Raw genomic sequence first — 13,995 nt, 5'->3', positions numbered from 1 at the left:
TGAACGTTAGATGTAAATACCTTCAACTGTCCTTTTCAGAAAGCATGTTGACTTGATAAAAGCTAGAATAACTGGGAGATTTAATCTAACTATCTTTTGTTTCGGCCCTTACTATTGAAAATCTTTCTAATGTATATTATTTTGCTTCCTTGGCTCAATATGTGTTTAGTCTAGGTTAGCCTGTCCAAATAGAAATATAATGCAAGCCACATATGTAATTTAATATTTTCTAGCAGTCACAGTAGGAAAAGTAAAAAGAAAGTGAAAATTATTTTAATAATATACTTTATTTAACCCAATATACTCAAAATACTATTATTTTAGCATATAATTAATATTTAAAAGCTGATGGTGATATTTTAATCTTATTTTTTGTGGTCAAAATGTCAAAATTTGGCATGCGTTGTGTTTTAAATTTTACAGCATATCCCAATTCAGACCAGTTGCATTTCAAGCGTCCGGTAGCTACGTGTAGCTGTGTCTCCTATAACTGGACAGTGTAGGTCCACTCTTTGTACTTAAAGGTGGTCCATGCACCAGCAACATCAGCATCACATGGGAGCCTGATAAAAGGAGGCTATTAAGCTAACCCCTATTCTGAGTCAGGATCTACATTTTAACAATATTCCCAAATGATTCAGGTGCACATTAAAGTCTTAGAAGCACTGCACTAGTGCACATTTGCCTGGTGACAGGCATGGAACAATGAAACATAGTGATTCTTAGACTCATCCCATGAAGATTTTCATTTGGTAGGTTTGTGGAAGAGACACAGAACCTGTATTTTTACTGAGAGGTGATGTTTATAATCAGGCAACTTTGGGAAAGATGGGTTTATTGAATCTAAGTATATATATATATATATATATATATATATATACACACATATATGTACATATATGTATATATATATTTCAATATTTATTTATTTTTGAGGTGGGGAGGAGAGGGCAATGAGAGAGAGAGAGAGAGAGAGAGAGAGAGGTTGAGAGAGAATTCCAAGCAGGCTCTGTGCTGACAGAGGGGCTTGAACTCACGAACTATGAGATCATGACCTGAGCCGAGATCAAGAGTCGGATGTTTAACCAACTGAGCCACCCAGGTGCCCCAAATCAAAGTATATTTTTAATTGTGGTTATTTTCATGTATAAATAATTTAGACACTTTCTGAAAGTTTTGCTCAATTTATAATTCTAATATATCAGTGAGTGACAAACTAGGACAGGAACTGTAAATTTTCTGTATGGTATTCATTGCCAGTATCTATGATTGACTATTTGCCTCCTGATTGTGTTAATTCATTGTCAAATGAGCCAAATCTCATTTATTCTCCACTATAAAAACTAAACTTAGTGATATGAGAGTAGTATACACATCAGACAAAATTTGTAATTACACCTTAAAATAGTCATTTTGCCTGGAGACCTGTCACAGGTGGGAAATCACATGAAATCTGTCAGATAATTCATACAGTAAAAAAAAAAAAAAAAAAAAGGAAAAATGTCTAGTATGCAAAAGTTTGATTCAAGAAAAAAAATGCAATACTACTGAGAAACTCTTCTAATTTATATTCGATCTCTCTTCCTTTTGCAGATGGGAAAGAATATGATATTTATGTATCTTACGCAAGGAATGCTGAGGAAGAAGAGTTTGTGTTACTGACCCTCCGTGGAGTTTTAGAGAATGAATTTGGATACAAGCTGTGCATCTTTGACCGTGACAGTCTGCCTGGGGGAAGTAGGTATCTCACATGAGTACAAGTGATGCCACCCTCTGAATGGCAAAGGGAACCCTTAGTTTGGGGTCAGGTGTGAGAGTCATGGCAGAGCTCTATGTTGGCATCTTTGGATATTTAACATCCAATTGTTTGATGTAATAGAGACTTCTTTAGGAATAAAATTACATTGTGAGTTGTAGATTATTCAAGTGCCATTTATGGTTGTAAAATAGTTCCTCTTGTAAGTTTTAAGAACTCAGTGTCAGAAAAGTGTGGAGGCACAGTGGATTAGAACTCTATTAAATACCTCAGTTTTAAATGCTCTGCTTACACACGTTTAGATATGTAGAAGGTTTAAGCAAATCTGCATTAGTTTCCCTAGAATGTTTTTTTTTGTTTTTTGTTTTTTGTTTTTTGTTTTTACAAACACTGAGTTTAAACAACATTTTTACAAAGGCTGAGGTGTACTTGATTTTACTAACAATGAGTTTGTGAAAAGAGTGCACGGAATCTCTCTTTATAGTACTCACTCATAATAATCAGAATATTTTCTCTGTGGTATTTGCTAATTTCCTTTTCTTCACTTTTGCTTTCTAGCAAGCCAATGCTATTCATATTCCCCTTTTTCTTAGGTCTGTTTCTTCCTTTCTATCAGCTTATACATTTGAGATGTAATTTAAAATTTTACAAAGGCCAGTATATTCTAGTAGTTAAAAAAAAAAAAGAAACTTGAATTGCTGAATGCTTTCAAGGAAAAGTACATCCCTAATTTTCAGATCCACCCAGTAACATACAAAGTGACAGTCCATTTGAGTCTGTTTTAATAAATACATAATAGCATTCCTAAACCCTCTGTTAAACTTTGTACTGTTGCAATGCATGTAATGTGTCTGATCTTCAGTACAACAAACTGATTTTCCTCCCCTAAAATCCTGTTTATGTTAGCCATTTGAGATGTTTTTGAAACTATTATATGGATAATGGAGATATAAAGTAGACATAAATGTTTACGCTCATCTTGCATTAGCCGGACCACTTACTTTATCTCCTGCCATCACCTAGAAGTCCATCATGCTTGTGTTCTGCAGCTGATGTGTCTCTCAGGATCATTTTGCCAGGAAATGATGACTCGACTGAATAGCTAAAGGACAAATTCCACTAATTTTAAGACTTAAAGTCCTAAATCACTTATTCATCCATTTATTCATTCATTCTGCCATTCAACAAATACTGATCACTTGGTGAAAAGTTATATAGAGGTATACAGTATAACAGTGGCCCGCCAGTAGGGGTTGACAATCCTTTGAAGGATTCAAATTCCACAGTTATTCTTGCATCTTGCTTTGATGGTGGATCCTTGTGAGCCACATCCTCTCTGCCACTCTTCTTCCTCTTTGCCTCTGGGTCTCTTTCCATGCGTATACATGGCCTGCCTCCAGCAATACTGCCTCAAGTACATAATTACTTATTCCTCAATTCTCCTCCAGACTGCACATGGAATTTTAATTGCAGGTATTTCCCCTTGGCCTCTGTACCTGTTGAAGGTGAAGGGGCAAAATGACTACTTAGGGGAGTATCGTAAGCCATGAAATAGCTTCCCACAACACTCGTGTATTCCCTGGACTTGGCTCCTATTTAAACTCCAGGTAAAGGATTATACAATCCTAGATAAACAGCCTTGAGGAGATGGATTATTCCCAAGAATTTAGTGACAGGAACTAATCAGAGCCCTTGATAACAGAATAGAATTACACTGAATTTCCATTTTCCCTGTTTCCTCTTCTTTTCTGACCTGAAGAAAGTATTTGCCTGCTAGTGAAGGCAGACACATTAGCTAGCAGCTGCTGAAACACACGGTTTCATAGTAATGATAGGAGTTTAAGGAGAAAGATCCAGGGACTAATTTAGACTCCAGAGCAGTGAGCAGAATAGAAGGCTGAGCTGAGAATGTGATGCCAGCCAAAATGCCATTCAGTTAGCTAGACTTTTTAAAGTTCCTATTCTAAGGACATAGACCAGTCTGAGTCAGGCAGGAGTCTGGCAACAGAGAGGGACTTTCAGAAAATGAACGTTCCTACTCTTGCTTTCCTGTGTTGGTGAGAAATGAATTTCCATGACTTTGTCTATGATGATTATCTTTTCAAACACCCACTGGCTTTAGAGAGAAGCCACATGGGGTATCGTTGGGGAGAAAGGGCTCAGGAGCTGATTTGACAGGGCTCAGGAGCTGATTTGACTGGGCTGCAGCATGCCACATGGTTTGAAGAAATCGATTTCTGTACAATTCATCTATTTCTCATAAAGCTTTTGAAGACCAAGGTCACAGAAGTATACTTGGCTTCATGCCTGTTAAGAATTCTTTTTTGGGGCGGAATATGTGCATATCGTTTTCAGTACCTTGGAGGAGTGTGGCATTTATTGGACAGAGTGAGTGGATCTAAGGATTAAGTTGTCGCAAATGTTCTTGGTAAAAGTTTCACCTCAACTCCCAGGCTGTTACCCCAAGATCCCTACACTTGCTCCCCAAGCCCCAGGCTTTGGGGAATTCTTGGCCAACACTAATCCCCATGGTGTTTTCTTTCTCAGTTGTCACAGATGAGACCTTGAGCTTCATTCAGAAAAGCAGACGCCTCCTGGTTGTCCTAAGCCCCAACTACGTGCTCCAGGGAACCCAAGCCCTCCTGGAGCTCAAGGCTGGCCTAGAAAACATGGCCTCTCGGGGCAACATCAACGTCATTTTAGTACAGTACAAAGCGGTGAAGGAGACGAAGGTGAAAGAGCTGAAGAGGGCTAAGACGGTGCTCACGGTCATTAAATGGAAAGGGGAGAAATCCAAGTATCCACAGGGCAGGTTCTGGAAGCAGCTGCAGGTGGCCATGCCAGTGAAGAAAAGCTCCAGGTGGTCTAGAAGTGGCGAGCAGGGTCTCTCCTATGCATCCTTGAAAAATGTATGAAAGGGACAATAACGAAATGGGTAAAAAGAACCAAGGGCACTCCAGGAAGGAAGAGAGTCCCCTTTCTTTGTTCCCAACGTATTGTTTCACAGACAGAAAACAATTCTGTCCAAGCCTCCCCGGAGGGATAAATTCAGGGTGACTATGACTGGTCGTGGTGCTTCCTCAGGCAATACTAAGGTTTAGAATGGCAGTGCCTCCAGTCCGTCCCCAGTGTCTGATGGCACTATGTTCTTTGCAGGCAAAGACTTAGTTGATGTGAATTTCCCCTCTCTGCCTCCTCCGTCCCTGTTCCACGTCTCCATTCCCTTTCTCACTCATGTTTTATCACCTTAACGTTGTGGAGCAGCCTTTGGCTGTGGATTTCAAGACCCCTTAAAGATAACTCAGCTGTTAACAAGGTCATTGCGAGTTTCCAAGTACTTTTCATTTTTACTCATCAGTTAAAAAGAGAATGAAGGCCCACATTTGTTTTAGCTGAGGACAAGGAGCTCTTCGGCTCATTGTGTTGTGCAGCGTGCCCTCAAGGCCAGACGGGCACCCCTTTAGGACTATACAGAGCAGCAGCGTAACTGAAAGTGTTCCTTATGATGGTTTTAAAGGGCTCACCTGTGGTTTCTACTACATTCCTTGTGTCCTCCTTCTCAGGTCATTGATGTCCTATTTGTCAACTTGAAAAATATACCATACGTTTTTTTTGTTTGTTTGTTTTTTGTTTTTTATTTCAGTAAACTCCTGGATATCTGTAGGTCGACCCATATTTGTCACTCCATCTCCCCTGCCTATGGTACCTCCTATCAACCATTTAGAGTTTGCAGGTGGCCCCACCCTTGGCTTAGTCTGACAGGAAGCTTCTCCTAATGGTGCTAATAGAGAGTGAAATAACAGCAAAATGCTTTTAGGGCATTTGCTGGCTTGTGAGAAAAGCACAGAACAGGGTGTTCAGCAATTTGTCTTTTAATCTCAGCCTTGCTAATGTGAATATTAGGAAAGTGATTTCTCCTCACTCGCTTCTGTCTCCCATTGTAAAATGTGGAAGTTAGACTCAGTGACCTTGAGAGTTGCTTTTAACATTAATATTCTAAGAGAATTAACTGGACCACCCAGTATTTTCGATATTTTATTCACTAGTACAGTTAATACATTCATGCTAAACAAGTCAGTGTCTTCCATGAAACTTGTTTTTTTGTTTTAAATAAAATTGTACTGTTACTAGGACTTGGAAAAGTGAAAACTAAGTCCAGAGTTTACAGAGTGGTGAATATACACACACACATACACACACACACACACACACACACACACACGCACAAACACGAGTTATAAATGTATGTATATCTACATTGTATATATATATATATATACACATGGATTATATATGTGTATATATGTATGTATATATGTGTGTGTATACGTATGTATATATATGTGTATATATATATATGCACACACATGTGTACACAAGCATGTGACTTTAAATAGCTATTGACACAATATTACAAACCACTGGAACTCTTGTCCAGTTTTTAAATTATGTTTTTACTGTAGTGCTTTTGTATCATGGTTTTCTGTACATCATTTGTAAATTCATAGCTCACAGAGTAGTAGTTGTTGTTAGTTCTTGCCTTCCCTAAATTAGTATAAATAACTTACTGCTGCTACATTTGGTATGGGTGCAGTGGAATCTGTTAGGCACAGAGCTTCTATGGTCACTGCTAGGCAGTGACCAGACTTCTGGAATTAACTGATCATCTACTTTGTCATAAGTACATACACACACTTAGAGACTAGGCTGTGGTAATCTCAGCATTCAGCTATTGGGGAGATAAATCTCTACTTGGCCTGTTGGGTAATAGAGAAAAGGAAAATAAAATACCTATAGAAAAGCATGAGTATCCTATGAAACACCATAATCCATAATTTAAGGGAACCCTTATCCCAGTGTTATGTTGATAACCAATTCTAAAACTATATCCTATGTTTAAGTGCCCTTCTGCAGCACTAAAGTACATAATAAATCATTTCTCTATAGTAAAGGTATTATTTTTAATTGAAGAAAAGAAAAACTTCATGAATTCTTGACTATAAAACTATGGTATAGAGTCATCCTTGGATCTTTTTTGTCTATTAATGCTTTTCTTTATTACAAACCACAATTACTCCTCCTGTTAACCTTCACCCACAAGACCAGGAGAGAGCTGACACTAGACAAGCTTTGAGTGTCAATTGCATGAGTTTTAGGTAATGGGGGACAGTCCCCTCACAGGTGGCCATTCTCTTGCCAACGCTGCATTCTTTCTGCACTTTCGGATTCAGTATTTATCCCAAGTGCTTTTGGGTACCCCTAGAAACTTCTTGATATTCTTTTTCATATTTATATACTGGTCTTTGATATGAAACTTTATTAAATGCAAAAATCGAAAGCATCTCAAATCTAAATGATATGTCTCATTCTCAGAAAATTGTGTTTTATAGTTTTTGTTTTCTTTATGTCCCCGAAGATACCCCATACAAAATTTTTGGGGTAGATGAGGAAATACAATTTTTGCTTCACTGTTTCAAAAAACCTTAATGGTTTTAGATATATGATACAAAGATCTTCTGCACCCAAGTTAACAAAGAACCATGACATATAAAATGTCTAATTACACAATCATATAAAATTTATTTAATTATCTTCTGTATTGTAACTTAGATGATTCCCTAGGATTCTAATAAAAAAACCACTCCATTCATTGTATTGGGAAACAAAAGCATCATTCCACTTGCTAATTATCCACTTCTTTCCATAGGTTTTAATATTTTAAGATTATCTTATCTTTTTTATTTTATTCATAAACTTTTGTATTTTCCATTTTCCATTTGATTTGTAAATTTGTTTCTTTTAAAAATAAACCATTTATTTTCAGCTTTGAATTTTATTTTGTGCATGTGTTTTGTCTTTATTTTCATGTTTGGTCATAAGAAATGAGAATAAGAAGAATTCATGATACACATAAAAAGAAATTTTAGAAGTTACATTAGTTAAATTTCTCTGAGAGAAATCTGAGAAAAAATGAGAACTTTATATCAACATTGTTTTTACATGTAAATAAAACTTAAGTAAAATGAATTCTTCTAGTACACCAGGTTTGTGTGTGTGTGTGTGTGTGTGTGTGTGTGTGTGTGTGTGGAGACGGAGGAAGAATAGCAGAGCGGTAGAGAGAGAGAGAGAGAGAGAGAGAGAGAGAGCAATAGGCTAGATTATTTCAATAGTTTTTTTTTTATTCACTGTTTATTTTAAAGTAAATAGAAGTTTTAAAATTTATTATTCATTTATAAATCCACATATTAAGGTGATTCTATGAAGTTACCATGAAGAATTGATTCAGATTAGGGGCGCCTGGGTGGCTCAGTCGGTTAAGCGTCCAACTTCGGCTCAGGTCATGATCTTGCGGTTTGTGACCTCAAGCCCCGCATCAGGGTCTGTGCTGACAGTCAGCTTGGAGCCTGCTTTGGATTCTGTCTCTCCTTCTATCTCTGCCCCTCCCCCACTTGTGCACTCTCTCACTCTCTCTCTCTCTCTCTCTCTCTGTTTAGCAAAAATAAATAAATGTAAAAAAAATTTTTTAAAAAAGAATTGATTCAAAATCAATTAACATTAGTCCATACATTAGTTTAATATCACATTCACTAGACAGTGAATAATAATTTAACCAAAGTGATTAATTCAAATGTCTACCACATGTAGATATTTACACATAGGTATTTTTAACCCTGTAAGTTTGCTCTTATTATATGCATTTATAGATGGATGAACTCAGATTTAAATATATTAAGATAAAAACAGATAAATGGAGAAACAAGTATTTTTGGATTCAGATTCATCTTCCCAATTAGGTGGCTCACCTCACCCCACTTTTTTTATTGCAATTTTTTTCAATGTTTATTTATTTTTGAGAGAGAGAGAGAGAGAGCATAAGCAGGGGAGGGGCAAAGAGAGAGAGGGAGACAGAATCTGAAACAGGCTCCAGGCTCTGAGCTGTCAACACAGAGCCGACGCAGGGCTCAAACTCATGGACCGCAAGATCATGACATAAGCCGAAGTCAGACTCTTAACTGACTGAGTCACCCAGGCGCCACCACTCCATTTTTTTTTACTACACTTCATATTTTAAGAAAGAGGGAGAGAAGTTTGCTGCCCTTGCATACACCAATAATCTAGCCAAAGAACAAAATTATAGTCCTTGTTTTCTTCTAGGTGAATTGCAGGGAGATTGTGACTTTTAAAGGCCGGATATTCTACAGTATTGATGAATTCTAGATCAGAAAATGTGACCTCAAAATTAATTTAGCACTACACAAGAAATGTGGTCTCATCAGCCTATAGCCATACCCCACTGTTTGAGCCAAACAGAATAAACAATTTATGACTCCCTCTCCATGTAATATTTAGCATTAAAAAATAGTAACAATTCACATCCTCAACTGCAGTTTTTACAATATGGAAGACATTAAAATAAGTCATAAAGGAGGCAACTTTCTTCAAAGTACTGCCTCAAGGCCCCCAGGAATAGCCTAACCCCCATCTGATAAGCATCTTACATCCATTCTTCAATGTCTAGAATTCCACCAGACATTCCACCGTATTTGTTTCTTTAGCATTGCCCTGTCTCAAATGCAAATAAAAAAAAAAAAAGATAAAAAGCTAGAATCTTTCCTTACAGGATCTAGGACAGCATTTTATTTTCAACAGTGGTATCCCCATTGGACAGAACATTTTCCTAATATGACTATTTTGAAGTGAAACACACAATGTACACATGCGCACACACACAATTTGAGTGCACAAAGTTCTTTTTGGTTGATTATCTATCCACGTTGTCTTAAGGTTATATCGTATTTCTCATGAGATGAGAGAAGCAGATTTTCTACTTTTACATTCTCAGGTTTATGAAAGGCAGCTACACAGATTCTGAGTAGGGCTGGGATAAAGGAGTTTCCAAAAGACACACACATGCATGCATGCACACACACACACACAGGCTTTGAAGATAAGTGAAAATTTAGACTTATCTTTTAAGATCAAAATAAAAATTCTCTAAAACTACTTTGCACTCTTGATAAAACTAGTTAAAAGGTCTTGAAAACTGAACACATGTCTCTTTCAATTACCCTTCAGGTTCATGTTAAATTTACTCATTGGAAAGAACTAAGCTAGTAAGGAGCACAGCTCCTTCATTCCATGTCAAACTGTAATGATCAAATTTACTGCAAACTTTCAGCTAGTCATCACAGGCTAGAAAGTCTCTCCATCCCTCTTTCATCTCTGGCCCCAAAAGGGGAGGTCCCCAAGCTCATGGTCTGTCTATATAGCACTTGTTTTCAGAATCATCAATGGCTGTGATTTACACATTTGGAAATCCTTTCCTTCAGGAAATCACATTGTTTAAGCCCTTAAATCTCATAATGAGCTAAGCACTACATTTATTTTGGGAATTTTCCATTGGAATCTGTCCAAACCCACCACAGTAACTATTAGAAGTTAATCCATTATCAGAAGTCTTTGATTGATTCCCACCCATTGTATATGTTGTTGCTCCTTTAATTGATTTTTAGTCCAATTCTTCATACATATACATGCAAAAAGGAAGGGAATTTTGTTTGATAACCAGGTCAATACTATGAACTGTCTGATGCTGTGTCCAAAAATTTTAAGAACCAAGAGATATAACTGTGTGGATTTTAGGAGATGGCAATTCCCTATTGCTCTTTGCTGATAAGACTAAGTCTGACACCTTATGTTCAGTCCTATTCCAGGTACTATTCTCAGGAAACACGTATATGAACTGAATATTATTCAGAGGAACAGGATAAAAGTGGTGAAAGAGACTTGAAAGCATGTCTTATGGGGGATAATACAAAACTTCCAAAGCTGATCTAAATCTAAAGATGAGAAAAAATACAATGAGATTTTTATTTTTTTATTTTTATTTTTTTAATATTTATTTATTTTTGAGAGAGAGAGAGAGAGAGAGGGAGTTGGAGAGGGGCAGAGAGAGACGGAGACACAAAATCTGAAGCAGGCTACAGGCTCTGAGCTGTTGGCACAGAGCCTGATGCGGGGCTTGAACTGACGAGCTATGAGATCATGACCTGAGCGAAGTTGGACGTTTAACTGACTGAGCTACCCGGGCACCCCAAGCAGTGAGATTTTTAGAGATTTGAAGGTATTAGATCTAAGACTACCAGATAAAAGTGGCACGGAAGAATATTTTTTAAAAAAATAATTTACAAATAGCTGAAATTAGCTGCTTTTAGAGGTGGTAAATTTTCTCATCCCTGAAGGTAGCAGGAACTTAGCAATCATTGATATGAGTAATGTAGAAGATTCATTTGCTGGGCAGATTATTTAACGCTGAGAACCTATGTTCCTGAGTGTTTATTTATTGCCTCTCCTTTGTAGGATGGACAATGATGAACTCCAGTTTATATAAGTTTTCACTAGGCATTGTCCTATCTTTCCATTTTCCTATAGATACAGTGGAAGCAGTTTTTGACTTCATTCAGAGAAGCCGAAGGATGATTGTTGTCCTGAGCCCAGACTATGTGACAGAAAAAAGTATCAGCATGCTGGAGTTTAAACTGGGTATCATGTGCCAGAACTCCATTTCCACCAAGCTCATTGTGGTTGAGTACCGCCCCCTTGAGCATCCACACCCAAGCATCCTGCAGCTGAAGGAATCCGTGTCTTTTGTGAGCTGGAAGGGAGAAAAGTCCAAACACTCTGGCTCTAAATTCTGGAAGGCCTTGCGGTTGGCTCTTCCCCTGAGAAGTCTGAGTGCCAGCTCTGGCTGGAACGAAAGCTGTTCTTCTCAGTCTGACATCAGTCTGGACCATGTTCAAAGGAGGAGAAGTCGTTTGAAAGAGCCCCCAGAACTCCAGGGCTCAGGGAGGGCTGCAGGCACCTCTTCAGCCCCAGATACAATGTCCAAGCACAGAGGGAAGCCCTCTGCAGCCTGTCGCTGCTGTGTCACCTACTGTGAAGGAGAGAGTCACCTCAGGAGCAAGAGCCGGGCAGAGATTCATACCCAGCCCCAGTGGGAGACACACCTGTGTAAGCCTGTTCCCCAAGAATCAGAAACTCAATGGATACAAAATGGCACCAGATTGGAACCCCCTGCTCCCCAGATCTCAGCCCTTGCTCTTCACCACTTCACGGATTTATCCAATAACAATGACTTTTATATCCTATAATTACCGTATGGTGGGTGGTGGCTGCTATCCATACCAGCCCTCTTTGTGTCATGAACCTATGGGAATAACTGACATTTTTATCATCTAGTGGACTACCAGACTGTGTCCCCTTTATTGATTTTTAAAAACTATTTATTTCTAGGAGACAAAAAGACCTGAGGACCTGAATCCAGAATTATTGCCTCTTTAATGGCCTCAGAAGAGCACACTCTTCTTGGGCCCTAGAAGGTCAGTATGTGAAACTTGCCTAGAGTCTGATCCTCTATCTTGCCCAATAGTTTCAAACTGAGCAAAGAATTTAAGTGTGTTTCCTCTGAGTTTGTTGATCCACCTCACGTTATGAGTCAGTCAGGTGTACTTGGGCAACGACACTTACAGGGTATGCATATCCCAAGGGAGCATTGTGGAGTTGGTTCAGGTGGAAGCTGTAAGACTCAGCTCTACAGAAAACCTATAGCACATTTTCCCTGGAAGAACCAAACACGCTCACACAGGGATACATGGTGTTCTGTCATTGTAAACTAGTGCTCTCTAAACTGCCTAAAGTTGTTAGTGTCAATAAAGTTCTATTTTTATGTGATTTAATTTGTACTAACAAGTTTTTACCTGTCTCTCTCCCCTCTTCTTTTTATGGCTTTTGAACTCATACCAGAAGAATATTCCACTTTAGGAAACCTAGGCTTGGTTTAGGTACTAGGAAAGTCTGAGGTGCCTCTTTAGCTGCTTTCTCATGTGTACGAGAGGAAATCTGGGAAAGGACAGAAAGCGAGTGAGAAAATGTTCCAAATGAAATGGAAGTTTACACAAAATCTCATTATTTTTAGAACTGACAGCTGAAAGATTCAGATTGTTAGGGATTTATTGTAGCATTTGGTATATGAATCCCTTCTCATTCAAGTTTCTGAGAAGAGATAGTCAATTCAAGTGCCTACAGGAATCAGAAAGTAAGAAAAAAGGAAAAAGGGACCAGATATAAACATAATACATATGCTGTCCATCTAAGACTCATGTTTATAGGGACATACGTATAGATACATATTCCTTTACTTGAAACATTTTGACACAATCATAAAAGGCACATGACATTTGATCTCCCAGTGAGGGAGATAATAGAGATGATTGGGCCAGTGGGTAACTGAAGAGTAGTATTTCTTAAAAAAGGAGCAATGTCTACTCAGCTCCATCACAATATTTGTCACTCAGCCCCATTGTTGGCAGATTGTTGAATTTTTCAAAAGAATCTAAAAATTAATATTTGTAAGTAGTCTCCCAATTATGGGATGGCGAAAGAAAGAAAGAAAGAAAGAAAGAAAGAAAGAAAGAAAGAACCAATCAAAATGCATGAACATGTATTCAGCCTAAGGGCCACTAGTTTGTAATTTCAGAACAAAAGTATTAATCCAAAGAGTATATATCTGAATGGGGATTCAAGTGTCCCTGGCAATAGTAAGACTGGAGAACACAGGCTGGCCCTAAGGACATGATGGGAGACTTCTATTCTGTCCCCAAATCAAAAACACCTGAATCCTCAAAATAAGGATTCAAAATAGTGATCTGACTTAACACTCCATCAGAGGAGAAAAAGCTGGAAAATAGTTCCTTCCATCCACTCTGGTGGGAGAATAGAGGCTCCCTGTCTGGTGACTTTAACTGTAAGACAACCAGAAACACAATCTGCTACCCTGAACAGGAGCTGAGTGAAAAGAGCAAACGACCACACCAGACATGAGCAGTCACCTTCGATACATTAATGCTGGCTGCTTGTGAGCTATGACCCAATGAGTGTCAGCCTTTCTCAGTCACTAATAGTGAGGGATGGGAAAGAAGCCAGATGTTTATTCCACTACTGCACTTGGAGAGAAAAGCAGAAAATCCCTTCTCTGTTCTAACAAACTATTAGATCCTTTTTCCTGTTGAAAGAAAAGATATGGGAATAAGGACTCCCCAGGGGAAATGTGACTCATCATGGAACTTGGAATTAAGAAATGACAGGTCATCCTACCTACCTGAATATCCAACAGAAAATGATTGAGCACAGTCCATATTCTATATTCATTTCTTCTTAAAGGAGATTAATCCATCCTTGAT

The 13,995-nt window shown here is 38.2% G+C and overlaps 1 protein-coding gene across 2 annotated transcripts in view; it reads left to right on the top strand.

Annotated features, from left to right (window-relative positions):
- Nucleotides 1-13,244, top strand: part of IL1RAP (interleukin 1 receptor accessory protein) — a 132,395-nt gene extending 119,151 nt beyond the window's left edge. The window contains exons 10-11 of one of the 2 annotated variants that reach the window (XM_060639529.3): nt 1,594-1,737; nt 11,189-13,244. In XM_060639529.3, the coding sequence (XP_060495512.1) occupies nt 1,594-1,737; nt 11,189-11,907 (863 nt within the window). In that variant the 3' untranslated portion in view covers nt 11,908-13,244. Of the gene's footprint in view, nt 1-1,593; nt 1,738-4,303; nt 7,588-11,188 lie in introns of those variants that run through there. The other variant, XM_060639530.3, reaches the window with a different exon arrangement.
- The last annotated feature ends 751 nt before the right edge of the window (nt 13,245-13,995 follow it).

This window comes from Panthera onca, chromosome C2 (assembly GCF_046562875.1).
Source record: "Panthera onca isolate mPanOnc1 chromosome C2, mPanOnc1 haplotype 2, whole genome shotgun sequence".
NCBI classification, from domain to species: Eukaryota; Metazoa; Chordata; class Mammalia; order Carnivora; family Felidae; genus Panthera; species Panthera onca.
The sequence above is the reverse complement of the archived record's forward strand: the minus strand, read 5'-3'. Positions and strand labels throughout refer to the sequence as shown.